Genomic DNA, 15,543 nt, shown 5'->3' with positions numbered 1-15,543 from the left:
GTACAAAGGTGAGTTTCAGACTAGAGCCACAAATCATTTATTTATAACGAGTCAACAAAACACTGATTGCAGTCATCTCAATAAGTACACAGATTTATTTTCCATAATTCCCTCTCACAAGCAGGTTGTATTTTCACCTGTGTACATTTGTTTGTTCGTTTTTAAACAAGATTACTAATCAAATTCCCATTACATTTTGGCATGGGTGCAGACAAAAGGGTTGGATCCAGGAATTGTTGATCATAATTAAGAGACTGATCTGTCTGGATCCAGCAGATTTATCTAAGATTTGTTTGTGAAGATACATAGATATCCCATATGATCAATACATGACCGGGGGTGGTGTTATTGTCTCATCCTTTGGTTTGAGTGGAGAATTCAGCACGATTCCAAATTCCTCTGCCAAAATGACAGTAATCTCCTCATCTTGAAGTTCTCTGGTGGTGGTTTCTAACCCTGCTCCCTCAGTGGGGAATGTGGTGGAGATGAGTCTGTGGCCCATGTAGGTGAGCCGTCCACCTGGTTTCAAAATGGTGCAGAGGGATTTGCAGAAGAAGATGGAGCAGGGGGAGCTCTGGTGGTACTGGCACATGTCCGTGAAGTCCTCCAGGCGCCTGGGATCGAGGGTGAACTTGTAGATCTCCTTCCAGTCTCCATCCGCACCTCTGTTCTCCTCTCCTTGCCATTCCAGAAAGTGCAGATCCCCTTGCTTTCTGATGCGGTACACTCTGTGGCCCTCCGTCTGGGGCCCGCTGGTCTCCAGAGAAAGCGGCACAGAGGATTCGACCGCGCCGAAACCGACGTCGCACAACCATCGGCGGCCCTGGAGGGTCACCATGAGGGCGAGATGGTCAAACGGTGGCCCGTAGTACCCGGTGATCAAGCCCTTCACCTGGGCGGAGAGCGTGGTCACCTGGCAGCGAGCAGTAGCCAGGAGAAGAGGCCGTTGTTCTCGTAGCAGAAGCCGCCTCGGCGCCGGGTCACGATCTTGTCGTAGATCAGCGGGAGATCGAGCTCGACTCGCCCGCCGCTGTGCACCGTCAGGTCCTCGAACGGCACCGACAACAAGTGACGAGTGTGGACCGACCGCAGCGCGTCCAGGTCGGGCTCAGCCGGGACCGTGGACCCGATCCGGTTCAAATATTTCTGCACATCCATGTCCACGGAGTTCCTGCGTGTTCTGGACCAGACTGACTCTGTTTTTACTGAACAAGAACTACAAGACGATTCAAACCTCGTGCACACAGAGTTTCCTCATTGGGTTTCTTTATGGTTTTCCTGGTGCATTGCTGCTGTTCTCATAAAGTTTCACTCTTTCCTACAGCACCGCCCAGCTGACGGAGAGCTGACCTTTGGGCGGTGATTAAACAATCTGCATCAAATATGAGGCTTGTGCGCGCGCACACACACAGTTTGAGTTCAGTTTAATTGATTATTCTCACTAATAAAAGCTCTGAAATATACTTTCTTATGAGCACCTTTTATGTCAGAACTTTATTGATCAGAATAAGTTCCAGTTTTGAAGTCTTGAAATCTGTTAAAATCAAATCATGATCAATAACATAAAGGCTATTATAACATGTACATTTTTATACAAATATGTTAAAACACTTATGATAGGGGATAGAAAAACACACCAAGGCCATAAAGGGGTCACAATTTACACAGAGGGACCAATTAAATGCCCAACATCCACACACAATTCCTGATTCAGCTCAATACTCATCACTGCATATATATTTAACTCTTTGTTTTGTTCCTTGTTTAAACACAATTTGTATTCCAAAACAGCATCATAAATTCTTACCAAATTGTCATATTTATTGATGGTATTGTTGGTAAGTTTGTTTGTTCGTTTGTATGTTTTTTGACCTACAAACAGTGGGCACATTGATGACGTGGGAGAAAGGAAACTGGAAGAAGATACACGTGTACACTTTAAAGATGTCGACTTGGAAAGACAACCAGATTTGGAAGCTTTCGTCTTCCTCCTCCATGCCCACGCGTTCCAAGAATTCCTGTTCCTGTTGTGAACATGTCTGACTCTGACAATTTATCTTTTTGTTGGTGCATTTGTTGTCAAGACGATGTGGTTGTTGTTTAACAGGCAGGGGGGGGGTTACAGTACAAAGGTGAATTTTAGACTAAAGCCACAAATCATTTGTGTATGACGAGTCAACAAAACACTGATTGAAGTCATCTCAATAAGTACACCGATTTTTTTTCCCATAATTCCCCCCGGCAAGGAGGTTGTATTTTCACCTGTGTACATTTGTTTGTTAGTTTTTAATGAGATTACTAATCAAATTCCCATAAGATTTTGGCACAAGTGCAGACAAAGGGTCAGATCAAGGAATTTTGGATCACTTTGCTCTTATTTCCCAGGAAATCATTCATGGGGCTTGATGAGAAACAATCTGGCATAATTAAGAGACTGATCTGTCTGGATCCAGCAGATTTATCTAAGATTTGTTTGTGAAGATACATAGATATCCCATATGATCAATACATGACCGGGGGTGGTGTTATTGTTTCATCCTTTGGTTTGAGTGGAGAATTCAGCACGATTCCAAAATCCTCGGCCAAAATGACAGTAATCTCCTCATCTTGAAGTTCTCTGGTGGTGGTTTCTAACCCTGCTCCCTCAGTGGGGAATGTGGTGGAGATGAGTCTGTGGCCCATGTAGGTGAGCCGTCCACCTGGTCTCAAAATGGTGCAGAGGGATTTGCAGAAGAAGATGGAGCAGGGGGAGCTCTGGTGGTACTGGCACATGTCCGTGAAGTCCTCCAGGCGCCTGGGATCGAGGGTGAACTTGTAGATCTCCTTCCAGTCTCCATCCGCACCTCTGTTCTCCTCTCCTTGCCATTCCAGAAAGTGCAGATCCCCTTGCTTTCTGATGCGGTACACTCTGTGGCCCTCCGTCTGGGGCCCGCTGGTCTCCAGAGAAAGCGGCACAGAGAAGCCTGCCGCACCGAAACCGACGTCGCATAACCAGCGGCGGCCCTGGAGGGTCACCATGAGGACGAGATGGTCAAACGGTGGCCCGTAGCACCCGGTGATCAAGTTCTTCACCTGGGCGGAGAGCGTGGTCACCTGGAAGCCCAGTGAGGACAGCAGCCAGGAGAAGAGGCCGTTGTTCTCGTAGCAGAAGCCGCCTCGGCGCCGGGTCACGATCTTGTCGTAGAGTAGCGGGAGATCGAGCTCGACTCGCCCGCCGCTGTGCACCGTCAGGTCCTCGAACGGCACCGACAACAAGTGACGAGTGTGGACCGACCGCAGCGCGTCCAGGTCGGGCTCAGCCGGGACCGTGGACCCGATCCGGTTCAAATATTTCTGCACATCCATGTCCACGGAGTTCCTGCGTGTTCTGGACCAGACTGACTCTGTTTTTACTGAACAACAACAAGAACTACAAGACGATTCAAACCTCGTGCACACAGAGTTTCCTCATTGGGTTTCTTTATGGTTTTCCTGGTGCATTGCTGCTGTTCTCATATAGTTTCACTCTGTCCTAAAGCACCGCCCAGCTGACGGAGAGCTGACATCTGGGCGGTGATTAAACAATCTGCATCAAATATGAGGCTTGAGTTTGAGTTGACTTTACTGGAGGATTCTTTCTAATAAAAGCTCTGAAATATACTTTTTTATGAGCTTTATTGATCAGAATAAGTTCCAGTTTTTTCATAAGGAGTCTTGAAATCTGTCAAATCATGAATAATAACATAAAGGCTATTATAACATACACATTTGTATACAAATATGTTAATACACGTTTGATACGGGATAGGAAAAAAGCAAATAAATACCATGTAATAAAAAACAATAAAACAATAGAATCTCAAACTAGACACGGATAAAAACAATGCAGATAAAAAAGGTGCAAATCAGTATTGATATATATGAGTAAGTATAGTGAATAGTCCCTAGTGACTTATTATTTTTATTTATTAGTTATAATTGTATTTCTTGCTTGGTGTGCAGGGTATAGGTCATTATCAATAATATCGATAATATCGATCTCTGAACTGAACTGGTCGCTGTCATCGCCCTCCTCCTCCCTGCGAGCGCTGAAGTGACGTCACAGCGCGACACTCCCTTGCCCCAGCAGAGGGAGAAAGATGGCGCCCACACACGTACTGAGATGCTGTCAGCGGGGCTTAGCGTGGATCCCGGTGATTTTCATCGCCCTGGTGGTCTGCTGGTCGTACTATGCCTACGTGGTGGAGCTGTGTATATGTGAGTAGCCTCCCCGGCCCTTCGTCTCGAAGCCGCCGGTCCCACCGCCGCTGTTTTCATTGTGATCCGTCCTCCTCCGGCACTAACGAGCAGCCGCCGCGGTCCAGCAGGAAGTAAACGGACTGCAGCTCAACAATGGCTCCGTCCGAAAAAAAACCCACCCAGCTCCAGCGTTTCTACCAGCGAGCTGCCGGGGAGCAGGGCTGGGTGGTTTCATGGAGAATTCCGTGTCAAACTTTCGCTGTTTGTATCCGCTGCCTGGCTCGTCTCTGTGGGTTTTATTGTGTCGAGCTGCCACAGACACATCAACACTTTTCCTCCAACTAGACTTCCGCTCAGCAGCCTGGCAGGTAACGGGCTGGAGCCGGGCACAGTTCGCTTATTCTGGCTTCTTAGCAGCAAACACTCAGAGAGATCCTCATTGTTATTATCTGTTTTTAAATCAAGGATCAATTCATTAGATAAACACGCTGGTGACACATTAAAGGGGAGGGGATTAAATGGCTGGAGAAACATGTTGAATACAGATGTTTCATTATTAATTTAGCATTTTATTTCCGTTAATCAACAGACAAAATGCTGTCAATGAGGCACAGTTAGTCATAGAGGCTAATTTCCATCTGTTGTCCCCATAGCCAGTTTTTACAAGGCAACGTGAAGCAGCGTAAAATGACCAATTCTATTTAATAATTTCCATAATAATATCTTTATTTATATAGCACTCTAAACAAAGTGCTTCACAATTCAAATACACAAGTAAAAATAGCATCGAAACAAACAAAAAACTGTCATAAAAGAATAAAAATGGTAACATTTTTTAGGACTGGACTATAAAACATTAATCATTATCGCAATTTAATTGTCATCAATAGCAAATAACAAAAGTCCAATATACATCGATATAGTTCCTGCGCATTGTGCACAGTGCGGAGATATGACACATTTTACTGATCGACCTCAGATCTGTAAAATGTTGTTTATCAAGTGTTTGTCATTCTCTGCCCTTTTAAAGAAGAGTTTAAAACAAAAACCTTCACTCAGGAACAAAAATCCGTCTTTAAAATTCAAATAAATAATGTGACATTTATCAAGATAACTATCGATATGACTATACTTATCTCATATCGCCTATGCCCTGGTGCAAACACCCAGTCAACACCCAATCCCGCTCTATGATGTGCAAATAGAGAGTGAGCCCTGTTTATTCAGAATTTGTATCTAGATAAAAAGAGGAAAAGGTCCAAGTGATTTTGAAAAGAGGCGTCATTGTTGAGACTCGGGCGTCAGGAGCTTCAGTCACAAAGGCTCAGCTGACGAGTCTTTCAACTGGAACAGCGACCGCAGTCACATCCGCATTTACATCTCTGGGAGAGAGAGAGAGAGACATAAGTAAATTCTGGTCGACAGCACATTTGATGACACGACAAAAACAAGAGCAACTTTTCCTCAGGTGATTGAGAATGTCGATGCAGGAATGGTTTTTCAGAACGACACGTTTGTCACTCAACATCGTCTAATCATTAAATGTGTCTGAATAACTATTTCCATCCGTCCAAAAAGGTTGTTCTGGTTTCACGTGGTGGCCCAACACCTTATGTTGCATTTCCCTTATTTTGTCATCTGTCTCTATTTGAACTGTGAATGATATTTAGCTGGTGTCGGGTGCGAAATACTCGTCAGATGTAGTTTTCATGCTGCACGGATTTATAACTTTATTAAACATGAGATATGGATGAATTAAACAATTCTCTGTTCCCCTTGTGAAGCCATGTCTGATCTATTTTAATGTCTAATGTTCATTTTCATTCTGTTTCATCTCTTTCAGTCACCATCCCAAGCATAGGAGAGCAGAGTAAGTGTCCTGAGGAAAAACTGAATTACTGAACTGAGTCTGTTTACTACTTATTGGGATCATCTGTTAGGTCCAGACTTGGAGAAATGCATGTATTTAATGTCAGTGCACACATTAGACTGTGTATGTTCTTGATCCTGATGCTCCGTCTTTCCCTCCAGTCGTCTACCTGATCTTCTTCCACCTCTTTTTCATCATGTTTGTGTGGTCGTACTGGAAGACCATCTTCACCAAGCCTGCCAACCCTTCCAAAGAGGTAGGTTACAATAATCCAATTTGCCATATGGAGCCCACCATGTCTGTAGAGCTGTTTTAGAAAAATTGGGTCTGGGCATTTTCCAGAGTTTGTCTTTCACAAATGAAGAACACAGGAGGAGATTGTCAGAGTCACAGTCAGACATGTTCACAACAGGAGCTGGAATTTTTGGAAAGCATGGGCATGGAAGAGGAAGACAAAAGCTTCCAAATGTTGTTGTCTTTCCAAGTCGACATCTTCAAAGTGCACATGTGTATCTTCTTCCAGTTTCGTTTCTGTCACGTCATCAATACGCCCACTTGCTTGCTGTCAATTTTCCAGACATGTTATCAGTGGGCTTGCATGAAAAGTACCGTAAAATGTCCGTAGCCACTGACCCGATCTCACAGCCCATATGGAAGACTTTCAGGAAAGTGTGCAGATTTCCGCTTATGTCTACAACCCCCCTGTTGCCATAAAGTCAACATGATGAATGTATTTTTCTAAAGAAAATTGAACATGCTGCTCCTGTCTCTCCAGTTCTGCCTGCCCAAGGCTGAGAAGGAGCGCTACGAGAAGGAAGAAAGGCCAGAGACCCAGCAGGAGATCCTCTGGAGAGCCGCCACCAGTCTGCCTCTGTACACCCGCACAGGAGCCGGAGGTACGTCTGTGTGTGCGACCGTGAATGAGAATGGAGTTGTCTTTTCTGTTTATCGGAGCTTAAATGTCCTGTATTGATAACGTGTTGTTGTTGTTGACATGAACAGCAATCCGTTACTGTGACCGCTGTCAAGTTATCAAGCCAGACCGATGTCATCACTGCTCCGCATGTGACATGTAAGAAAACCAGGTTTACTGAATACAAACGGTTGATTCAACCGAAACATTCTTCTCTTCCTCTTGTCTCTCACCCCTTCAAGTCATTTTTTCAATGTCTCCTTTTTTATTCTGTCTGGCAGGTGCGTGCTTAAAATGGACCACCATTGTCCCTGGTATGTGTTCATGTTTTTCAGTTGTGTTATGCAGGTATAATATAGAGATGATCCTGAGTTCCTCATCATATAAAAGCCCAGAACTTCCTCTTATCCCAATTCCTTGTACTTATTCATTAAAGGTAGTGTTGCAAATACTTGAATGTCATTGGTTTTAATACTTTATTAGAATAAAGTTGAATATTACACTGTGACATGTGGCCAAAATGAGCTGCTGAAAATTGCGCCTATGCTCTGGATTGTTTCTAATCTTAGAGGCTAATTAAATATTAACCAACAAAACAACACTGCAACATTGCCTGCGGCACCTTTTATATAAAGTTCAGATTGATACGGTTCCTTCCTGGAGAGGGTGACGTCTGACTTTCGGTGTTTGTTTGTCTGCAGGGTGAACAACTGCGTGGGGTTCTCCAACTACAAGTTCTTCATCCTCTTCCTGGCCTACTCGCTGGTGTACTGTTTGTTCATTGCAGCCACCGTGCTTCAGTATTTCATAAAGTTCTGGACGGTGAGTTGCAGCGCGCAGACGTAAAGAAGAGGATTTGTGAATGTGTGTCTGAAGTATGTTGAGAGAAGTTCCGATTTAAATTTTTCCTTCCTAATACTCATACCTGGACTTTGTGTATTGGCCGATACCAAGTACTGATCCGATGCCAGTGCATTTAAAGAAATAGCAGCTTGTATGACATATTTTAACATTTGTATGCTACTAACCCTGCTGCATACAACAGGAAACGAATATACTTTAAAGACATGGTATTGGATTGGTACATAGATGAGCATACTCGCCGATGGCGGGCTCCGCATTTTCGCCAGTATTTGACGCATTTCCGATTCCGGTATCGGAGCATCTCTTGTGATGCTGGAGAGGATGCAGATGTGGCTGCGTGTGAAATCCAGGTCCAGCATCCTCCTCAGTTGGTTGTGCATGGTGCTGACCTCTCCTGTGCTGAGCTGTGCTGCTCCTCTGTCTTGTCTGTCCTCTCTTGCCCCTCTTCACTCTCTGACCCCTCTCTGTTGTCCCCAGTTCTCGGACACTGGGTCATTGTCCTCTGATCTCTTGTCTTCTCTGTCCGCCTCTCCTTGTTCAGAACCATCAGTCACACCACCCATGCAGCCTGCAAAAGACGCCCTCCTGTTCTTTCCTCTTTTCACTTTTGTAGCTGTTCCACTTCACTTTCCTCTCATCTTTACCTCTTTCATCCCTTTTGTTTCCATTATTCTGGTCACACTTTGTACATTCGCCCACTCGCTTTCTTTCCCTTTTCCCCCCCGTCACCATACTGGGCTTTGACTTGTGTTTGCCTCCTGGTTTTTAAGTGTCTCCTCTCGTCTCCCCTGCTGCCTTTTCTCTCCTGGTGTTGCTAACCAGTCTCGTTTCTGTTTGTACTAAAGCTTTGCCGGAGGAAATCGGCAGAGAACTGCCCAAAGGTAACCCAGTCATCCTCCAAAGCGTTTCAGTGCCTCCCCATCGTTTACTTGGGTATTGTCGTGATGTGCATGCAGTGACATGGTTCATGTGACACTCCTCTTAGTCATCTGCCCTTTTTCTTTTTTTTTTTTTACATAGACTTTCTTTTAATATCCTCGGTGGGAATTTGTTATTTATGGCCCTCCTCTTCTTCTGTCTCTTCCCCAGAATGAGCTGCCAGACACTCACGCCAAATTCCACGTCTTGTTTCTTTTTTTTGTGGCGGCCATGTTCTGCATCAGTATTCTGTCCCTCTTCAGCTACCACCTGTGGCTTGTGGGCAAGAACAGGTCCACTATAGGTAACACACACACACACACACACACACACACACACTCGACAGGTTTCTCTGCTATTTAACATGTGAACACCTTTCAACACAGAATTTAAAGTTTGAAGAGGTTGTAAACAAAGTCAATCGGTTTTCTTTCTCATATTATAATATAATATTATATTTCTAAAGCACCCACATAAAGAGGTTACGTGCTTAATATGAGGATAAAACAATACCGACCAAAACAACACAAAAATAAAAAAGATAATTTAAAAGAAAATATTAAAAACATCCAGCATCCTTTAAAACAGTTAAAAATCAGGCATCAAAAGACTTCCCAATGAAATTATATTTAAAGCAATGAGTTAAAAACAGGTAAAGTGCTGTCACGCCTTATTGTGATAATGAGAAAAGCCTGATCACCCTCAGTTACCTGCCTTGACTTAGGAACTACTAGCACGAGTTGGTTGGAAGAGCTTTAGACTTGGAGCTCAAGGTGTTAGTAGCTCTTTTAATATAACTGGGGGCCGGAATGTGCTGACTTTTACAAGTCATTAAAATAAACTTCAAATCAATCCTGAATTTAACTGTCAGCCAATGAAGGGCGGAAAGATTTGGAAAGTGGAAGTCAAGACACTGAAGATTGACGTGTTAAGTTTGCAGGTTGTTCCTCTTTTGGCTATTGTTTGTGAAATAATCTTTGTGTTGGTATTTTCTCTCCATTCTTGTCCCCAGAGGCCTTTAGAGCCCCAGTCTTTAGGACCGGCTCTGACAAGAACGGCTTCTCTCTGGGTTTCCGTAAGAACATCGCTCAGGTCTTTGGAGACCAGAAGAAATACTGGCCGCTTCCCATCTTCACCAGGTAAAGAATAAGACTTTAGAAATGAACATGCTGTTAGCAGGACTTAATGTTTACTCTTCCCCTCACAGCACTAAATGAAAAAAGCCTGTTTTACAGCTGCATGACACAGTTAAAAACAGTGGATCTCTTCCTTTTACATATCAGATTACCTTTGGTTGCATATTTAACGTGATGCAGTTAGTTTGCCCTGCAGGTCAACTGCACCTAATCTTGAGTTTCCTCCTCGTTTACTGCAGCCAGGGAGACGGTCTGACGTTCCCCACACGGCTGGTCAGTGCGGATGTAGAGCAGGCAACAGTGACCCTGCACCCAGAGCCCAATAAAAGGTGAGCAGTCCTGCTGTGACAAGGGTTAAAACATATATTGTTTAACATGAAGTTCTACTAAGGATTTATGTTTGGGAAGGGTTTGTGAATACACACTGTAATAATAATAAACTTTATTTATACAGCACTTACAAAGTGCTTTGTAGGATGGGACAAGGAGGCCAGACAACCACGTTTAGGTTGTCGTAAACAAGGTGGTGTTCAAATTAAATGAGTAAATATAGAGCTACGACACGTCAAAACTTGAACACGTAAAAGCAGTAATATGATGATAAAAAATAAATGAACAAGTAAAATAAAAGGTCAAAAGAAAATGATAAAAACACAACACCACATGAAAGCAAGTCAATAAAAATGAGTTTTAAGAGGTGATTTAAAAGAAGTGACTGACTCTGCGAGCCCTAACTCCTCAGGCCGTTCCAAAGCCGAGGGGCCCTGATTGCAAAAGCATGTTCACCTTTTAGTTTTCAGCCTTGACTTTGGAACAGCCAGCAGGGTTCCCATCAAAGGCTGGATGCAGGTCAACAACTCTGGGATGTAGCTTGGGGCCAGATCAGTAAAATCTTAAAATCAATTCTAAGAGGGACAGGGAGTAAATATGAATTATGTTTTTATTTGTTTGGCATGTTTCCAGTACTGTGGACGTCCCTGTGAGCCCAGTCAGCGACTCGCAGAATCGCCTCCTGAACAACGACCAGCATGCCAACAACATCGCAGACCATCTGGCTAACAACACCCTCAAATCAGGTGAGCCTCGCCAGGGATGGGAATATTTCACAGACAGAATTCACGTGAAAAACTTCCGTCAGCTCATCCCTTCTTCTGTCTGCCTTCACAGATGATAGTGAAACCATTACAGTCTCCATGGAGAGCGAGTCCTAACCAGGTAAACTTGAATCACTGGAGTTAGCCTGCAGGTTCGGTTACAGCTCGACATTGTTTATGTGCATATTAAAGAAAATAACTTTTCATGGGAGTGTTGCGCTTCACAGTTATGTACATCTCTAATGTGACTCACCTAATAACGTTTGTTTTGTTTCTGCTTTCTTCGTCTACCGCAGGAGAATATCCTCAATCATCTAAAACGATGCCTTAAGCAACGCAGCAGTTTAGTTCGTCACCATGGCAACAGTCTCCCACTGCAACCTCATCCCCACAGACCCGCTCAGCGTAACCGTGGAAATGCATTCATTTTGCCCATCACAGAACAGTAATGCATTGGCATTTTTTCGCATGCAGTGTCGTAAGAAAATCTTACACCTACCACCCACAGGACCTGACATACAAGGTTGTTCCCTCTAACACCAACACACATGCATACATGCAAACTGTCACACATTCAGCCATTTCCTTTTGCTGTTTAGTTTAATTATTTTCTTACAACTGGAGCATTTATTTAGAAGATGAAAGAAGCCTGGAGGGATTTTCTTTGCTGTTATGATAAAACTTTTTGTGCCAAAAGCTTCCTTGGTGCGTCAGGACTTGTTTAAAGGCACAAAACTGCAGTGGAGAGTGATGGACAAGCTGGATCAGTGTGTTTGGTTTGAACATTTCTCTTTCTTGTTTTTTTTTTTCATCCCTCGGAAGATGGATCAGTTTACTCATGTGACATTTTTATATTCTATAACACAAGCGTATATATGGTCCGCACCTTTTTTTGAGATGGATGTTTCCCCTCCAAAACCCGGACAACATTACAGAGGACTCTACTGCACTGAGCCAGTGCACCACAGGGAAGACTGTAGCTGGGTTTTGGATGGGGCTTTGGATAACAGAGCGCAAGATGGAGCATTTGCACTTTCTTAGTTGATCAATATCCATCAAAACAACGTGCTGCTTTTTTTCCCCTATCATGTCCAAAAAAGCATCCCAGGTAAAACAGATGTTGGATGATGTGATGTATGGCATACTGTGTGTCTGAGTGTGTGAATGTGTGTGTATAACAGTTGAAGTGGCAGTTTTTCCTTTTATTTTTAAGAACTAAAAGAGTCAGCTTTATGTGCTTTTGTGGCCAACTCGTGCAACAACGTGCTGCTTACTTACGGACAGTATGACCTGGGAGATGCATTTCACACATTGCAATGTGCAGCGTCCTTCACTACCTGTTCAGAGTCGGTTCATTATGTCATTGTGATGATCAGTGATTGTTTGTCCAAAATGTCTACAGCCGCCTGTCCTCTCTACAACTCAGTGCTTCAACCTTTTACTAAGACACCAACACCCATTGCCAAATAAGGGCTTGACCTGTCAGGAGCTCTGCAGTGTTTACAACATTCTAGCTTTATCTTGTCCTCACTGGCCAATGTCTTGGTAACCAAATTTACCAGTCGTCGTGGAAAACTATTTTACACGAGTTGCATCTGTCCTGCCTGCCTGTGTGGGTCATGATGTCCTTGCAGCACCAGTGCTGGCCGGCAGGTGGCAGCAACGCTGTTATCTGCCCTCATTCAGATGAAGAGCCGTCTGTTCTTCACAAGCCTCTGGCTCAGGGCTCAATTCACTTTCTGTCTAATTTGCAGGTGCAGCTTTCATCAGAATTAAATGATTTCATAGAATGATTCACTGTGTTCCTGTGAAAACTTGTCCAGGTTATATCGGAATCCAAAGTGAATTGAACCCAATTCATCTACTGTTAAAAAATAGGTATCGACTACAGCTTCTGCTCCTCGTCTACTCTTTACGTAATCTGGAATCAGCTCAGTGTTGTGACCTTGAACTGTTTTAAGCGGATTTAGCTTGTGTAAAACTTGACAGTTAAATTGTCTCGTCAATGTTGAACGTCTGGGATGTGACTTCAATCCACAATGACTGAATTTTTAAAGCACCAGAAAACTCAAATGACTGCATCACGTGAACATCTGTGAAATGATGAACAACCAAATAGCTATTTTTCAGGAATGAGGTACATCCTTTTCCGGTGAATTTCTGTCATTTATATGCAACTTTCTGATTTACATTTGAGGGAGATTTGAGGTGTCACTGCTCATACCCGTCTGGTCACACCCCTGACCGTTGCCGGAGGAGCCTCCCACTAACTAGACCCAATCAGACTCTGGTGATGTACAAGTTTACAGCTGTTTCTGTCCTGTAGAGTGAACTCGTGGTGTTGTACAGTGTGTTTCTCGGTAATCGTCATAGTTGTGCTGAATGTACCACAGACAGGACAGTGAGGGTATTTGGCTGAATGACGGAGCGTTTAAAACAGCTTTTATGTTTACATTTTATCCTTCCAATCATGTTTGATCTTTTGAGCCCTAGTGTATTTCTCTACAAACAGATGATTGGAGGATATTTGTTGCTGTATGGATTTAACTGTCATGGTGGCTGAGTACACACTGTGGTTTGATTTCAGCAGATGAAGTTACTGTTGAAGATCATGGTCCAAACCAAGGTTGTGTTTTGATCAAATGTGGATCTTTTTTTCTAAACCTCATATGTAAACTTTTAGTAACAGGTAAAAACATAATTAAACTCTATCTTGTATAACGAGCTTGGCTCTCTCCCCTCGTCACTTATGATCACTGAATCGCCTATAATCTGCCTCTGGGCGGTTTGGCCTAGAGACTAAAGTGTGTGTGTGTTTTGTAATCCTTAATTGAGTGTTCTTTTTGTAATACTGTCGTCTTGGGAGAAATGCTTCTGTGCAGCCATGAGATTTTTTACGTGTCTGTGTACATACATATCTGTCTGACTAATGATAAAACGCATGGCGCCTAACTTCTGTAAACAACGTTTTAACATAACAGGGATTATGGTGATAAAACAGACTGGTTTTTTTTCAACTGTAGCCAGGGGTGTCATGTTTTAATCCAGCTTTACCCTGGTCTGCTAAAACTTTATAAATGAAGCCATAAAAACTCCTGTGACAATGGAGGAAGGATCTTAAAAATTCAGTCGAATTTTAAAAAAACATTTCACATCTGTATCGTACACAGTGCAGATGTCGCCTATCATAACTTGCTTATTGCTACATTTTGATTTCTTTTTGTTACAATGTCCTATTTTACAACGTGTGTGTATATAAATTGATAATGTATGAAAAAGACTACATATATATTTTTCTTGTCTGATTAATTTTACTGTTCCTATTTTGTGAATGAAGTACATGCCTCTACACAAGTAACGTGAAAATAACAATAAATGTTTTTTTAAACCTCCAGTCTAATTCTGCTGTCATCAGTTGTGTAAGTTCTTTCATCAAATGAATGGGAATGATAAAATACAAGGTAATATAGAAATATGTAGAAAGAACAAAGTGGAGCAGATGGAGTTCAAATAAAAAATAAATCTAATTCTCTGTGATGTTGGGGTTAACAAAAACTATCACCTCTGTCTTGTCCATTGACCATTCCGCATTTCTCATCCTGAAGTCAATTAAGGATGGACACAACAGAGATGCACTCCTCAGGATTTAATGAAAGGTATATTTGGGTGTGATAGGTGAAGCAGTGAAAGGAGACATTGTGCTTGTGGAAGATGGAGCCTAAAGGGACCATACACAAACCAAATAGAATGGGCCCAAAATTTGATCCTTGGGGTACTCCATAAGTGATTGGGGCAGTAAAGAAAGAAAATAAACAATATGAGGGCATTGCTTAAATAGTCAAATGATCAACTGCCTCAAAAGTTGCACTGAGGTCTAGAAGAAATACTATAGAACATTTACGACAGTCAAGGACTTACATACTCTTAAGAGTATCCCACTGATTTAGCATCGCTCTCCTATAACTAACGCTGTCAGACTCATAATGGACTCAAGTTCAAAATCAATTTTTCAGTCCTATGTTTTCTTCTTGTCTAAACCTGGTTCATATGGTACCCACAATGCAACACTACCACCAAAAGATAAGCAGGAGTTTCAAGAGTATCAAGCACCAAGACTTGTTGCCTCATGCCCATATTTTTTCATTTTCAAATTGAAGTCTTCAGCACTTATTTACTGGCAGAGATCACTTATCAGATTTTCTCCTGAAACAAATTGTGATTCGTGTTGATAAGCTGTGTTGATGTGTTTTGGTCAATATAGCTTATGTCTTGGATTCCAAAATTGTCTCAATATCACAGAAAACACATTGTGTATTTCAGTGGAATAAGAGGACAGTTGGTTTCATCTCCAAAGTCAGTTTGTGTTGAAGCTATTCATTATTAGCATCTGCACTGTTTTAATTCCAGGAGTGAATCATAACTTGATTAGAGTAACACAAAGATGCAATTACAGCAGGCTGACAAAATGAATAACTGTGTTTAGCCTTGTGCTGTCAGAAGAAGAGTGAGTAAGTGATAGGAACAGTAAAC

At 42.7% G+C, this 15,543-nt stretch overlaps 3 protein-coding genes across 4 annotated transcripts; 1 reads left to right on the top strand and 2 right to left on the bottom strand.

Moving 5' to 3' along the window:
* Positions 1 to 33: 33 nt before the first annotated feature.
* On the bottom strand, positions 34 to 1,326 carry LOC118098261 (arylamine N-acetyltransferase, pineal gland isozyme NAT-3-like). Its single transcript, XM_035141883.2, is given in 2 exon segments — positions 34 to 918; positions 921 to 1,326. Coding segments are annotated over 2 exon segments (834 nt in total). The 5' UTR covers positions 1,159 to 1,326; the 3' UTR covers positions 34 to 322.
* Positions 1,327 to 1,475: 149 nt separating this feature from the next.
* LOC118098260 (arylamine N-acetyltransferase 2-like) lies at positions 1,476 to 3,512 on the bottom strand. Its single transcript, XM_035141882.2, has one exon. It carries the CDS (start codon positions 3,343 to 3,345, stop codon positions 2,503 to 2,505), a length of 843 nt encoding a protein of 280 aa, XP_034997773.1. The 5' UTR covers positions 3,346 to 3,512; the 3' UTR covers positions 1,476 to 2,502.
* A 569-nt stretch (positions 3,513 to 4,081) lies between these two features.
* Positions 4,082 to 14,407, top strand: LOC118098729 (palmitoyltransferase ZDHHC20-B). Of its 2 annotated transcripts, XM_035142813.2 has the most exons (14): positions 4,082 to 4,236; positions 6,062 to 6,088; positions 6,250 to 6,344; positions 6,864 to 6,984; positions 7,091 to 7,160; positions 7,283 to 7,315; positions 7,703 to 7,823; positions 8,711 to 8,746; positions 8,955 to 9,087; positions 9,796 to 9,922; positions 10,159 to 10,248; positions 10,883 to 10,995; positions 11,087 to 11,134; positions 11,310 to 14,407. In XM_035142813.2, exons 1-13 carry the CDS (start codon positions 4,119 to 4,121, stop codon positions 11,128 to 11,130), a joined length of 1,128 nt encoding a protein of 375 aa, XP_034998704.1. In that variant the 5' UTR covers positions 4,082 to 4,118; the 3' UTR covers positions 11,131 to 11,134; positions 11,310 to 14,407. The 2 variants fall into 2 exon arrangements, with proteins under 2 accessions (XP_034998704.1, XP_034998705.1); XM_035142814.2 differs by lacking the exon at positions 8,711 to 8,746.
* The last annotated feature ends 1,136 nt before the right edge of the window (positions 14,408 to 15,543 follow it).

This window comes from Hippoglossus stenolepis, chromosome 19 (assembly GCF_022539355.2).
Source record: "Hippoglossus stenolepis isolate QCI-W04-F060 chromosome 19, HSTE1.2, whole genome shotgun sequence".
Lineage (NCBI taxonomy): Eukaryota > Metazoa > Chordata > Actinopteri > Pleuronectiformes > Pleuronectidae > Hippoglossus > Hippoglossus stenolepis.
Note: the sequence above shows the minus strand (reverse complement) of the source record. Positions and strands in the feature narration are given on the sequence as shown.

Coding starts and splice junctions, on each gene's coding strand:
- LOC118098260 (XM_035141882.2), bottom strand. CDS start 3,345: ATGGATGTGCAGAAATATTTGAACCGGATCGGGTCCACGGTCCCGGCT.
- LOC118098729 (XM_035142813.2), top strand. CDS start 4,119: ATGGCGCCCACACACGTACTGAGATGCTGTCAGCGGGGCTTAGCGTGG. Junction 6,345..6,863: donor CTGCCAACCCTTCCAAAGAG/GTAGGTTACAAT, acceptor CTGTCTCTCCAG/TTCTGCCTGCCCAAGGCTGA. Junction 7,161..7,282: donor CACTGCTCCGCATGTGACAT/GTAAGAAAACCA, acceptor TCTGTCTGGCAG/GTGCGTGCTTAAAATGGACC.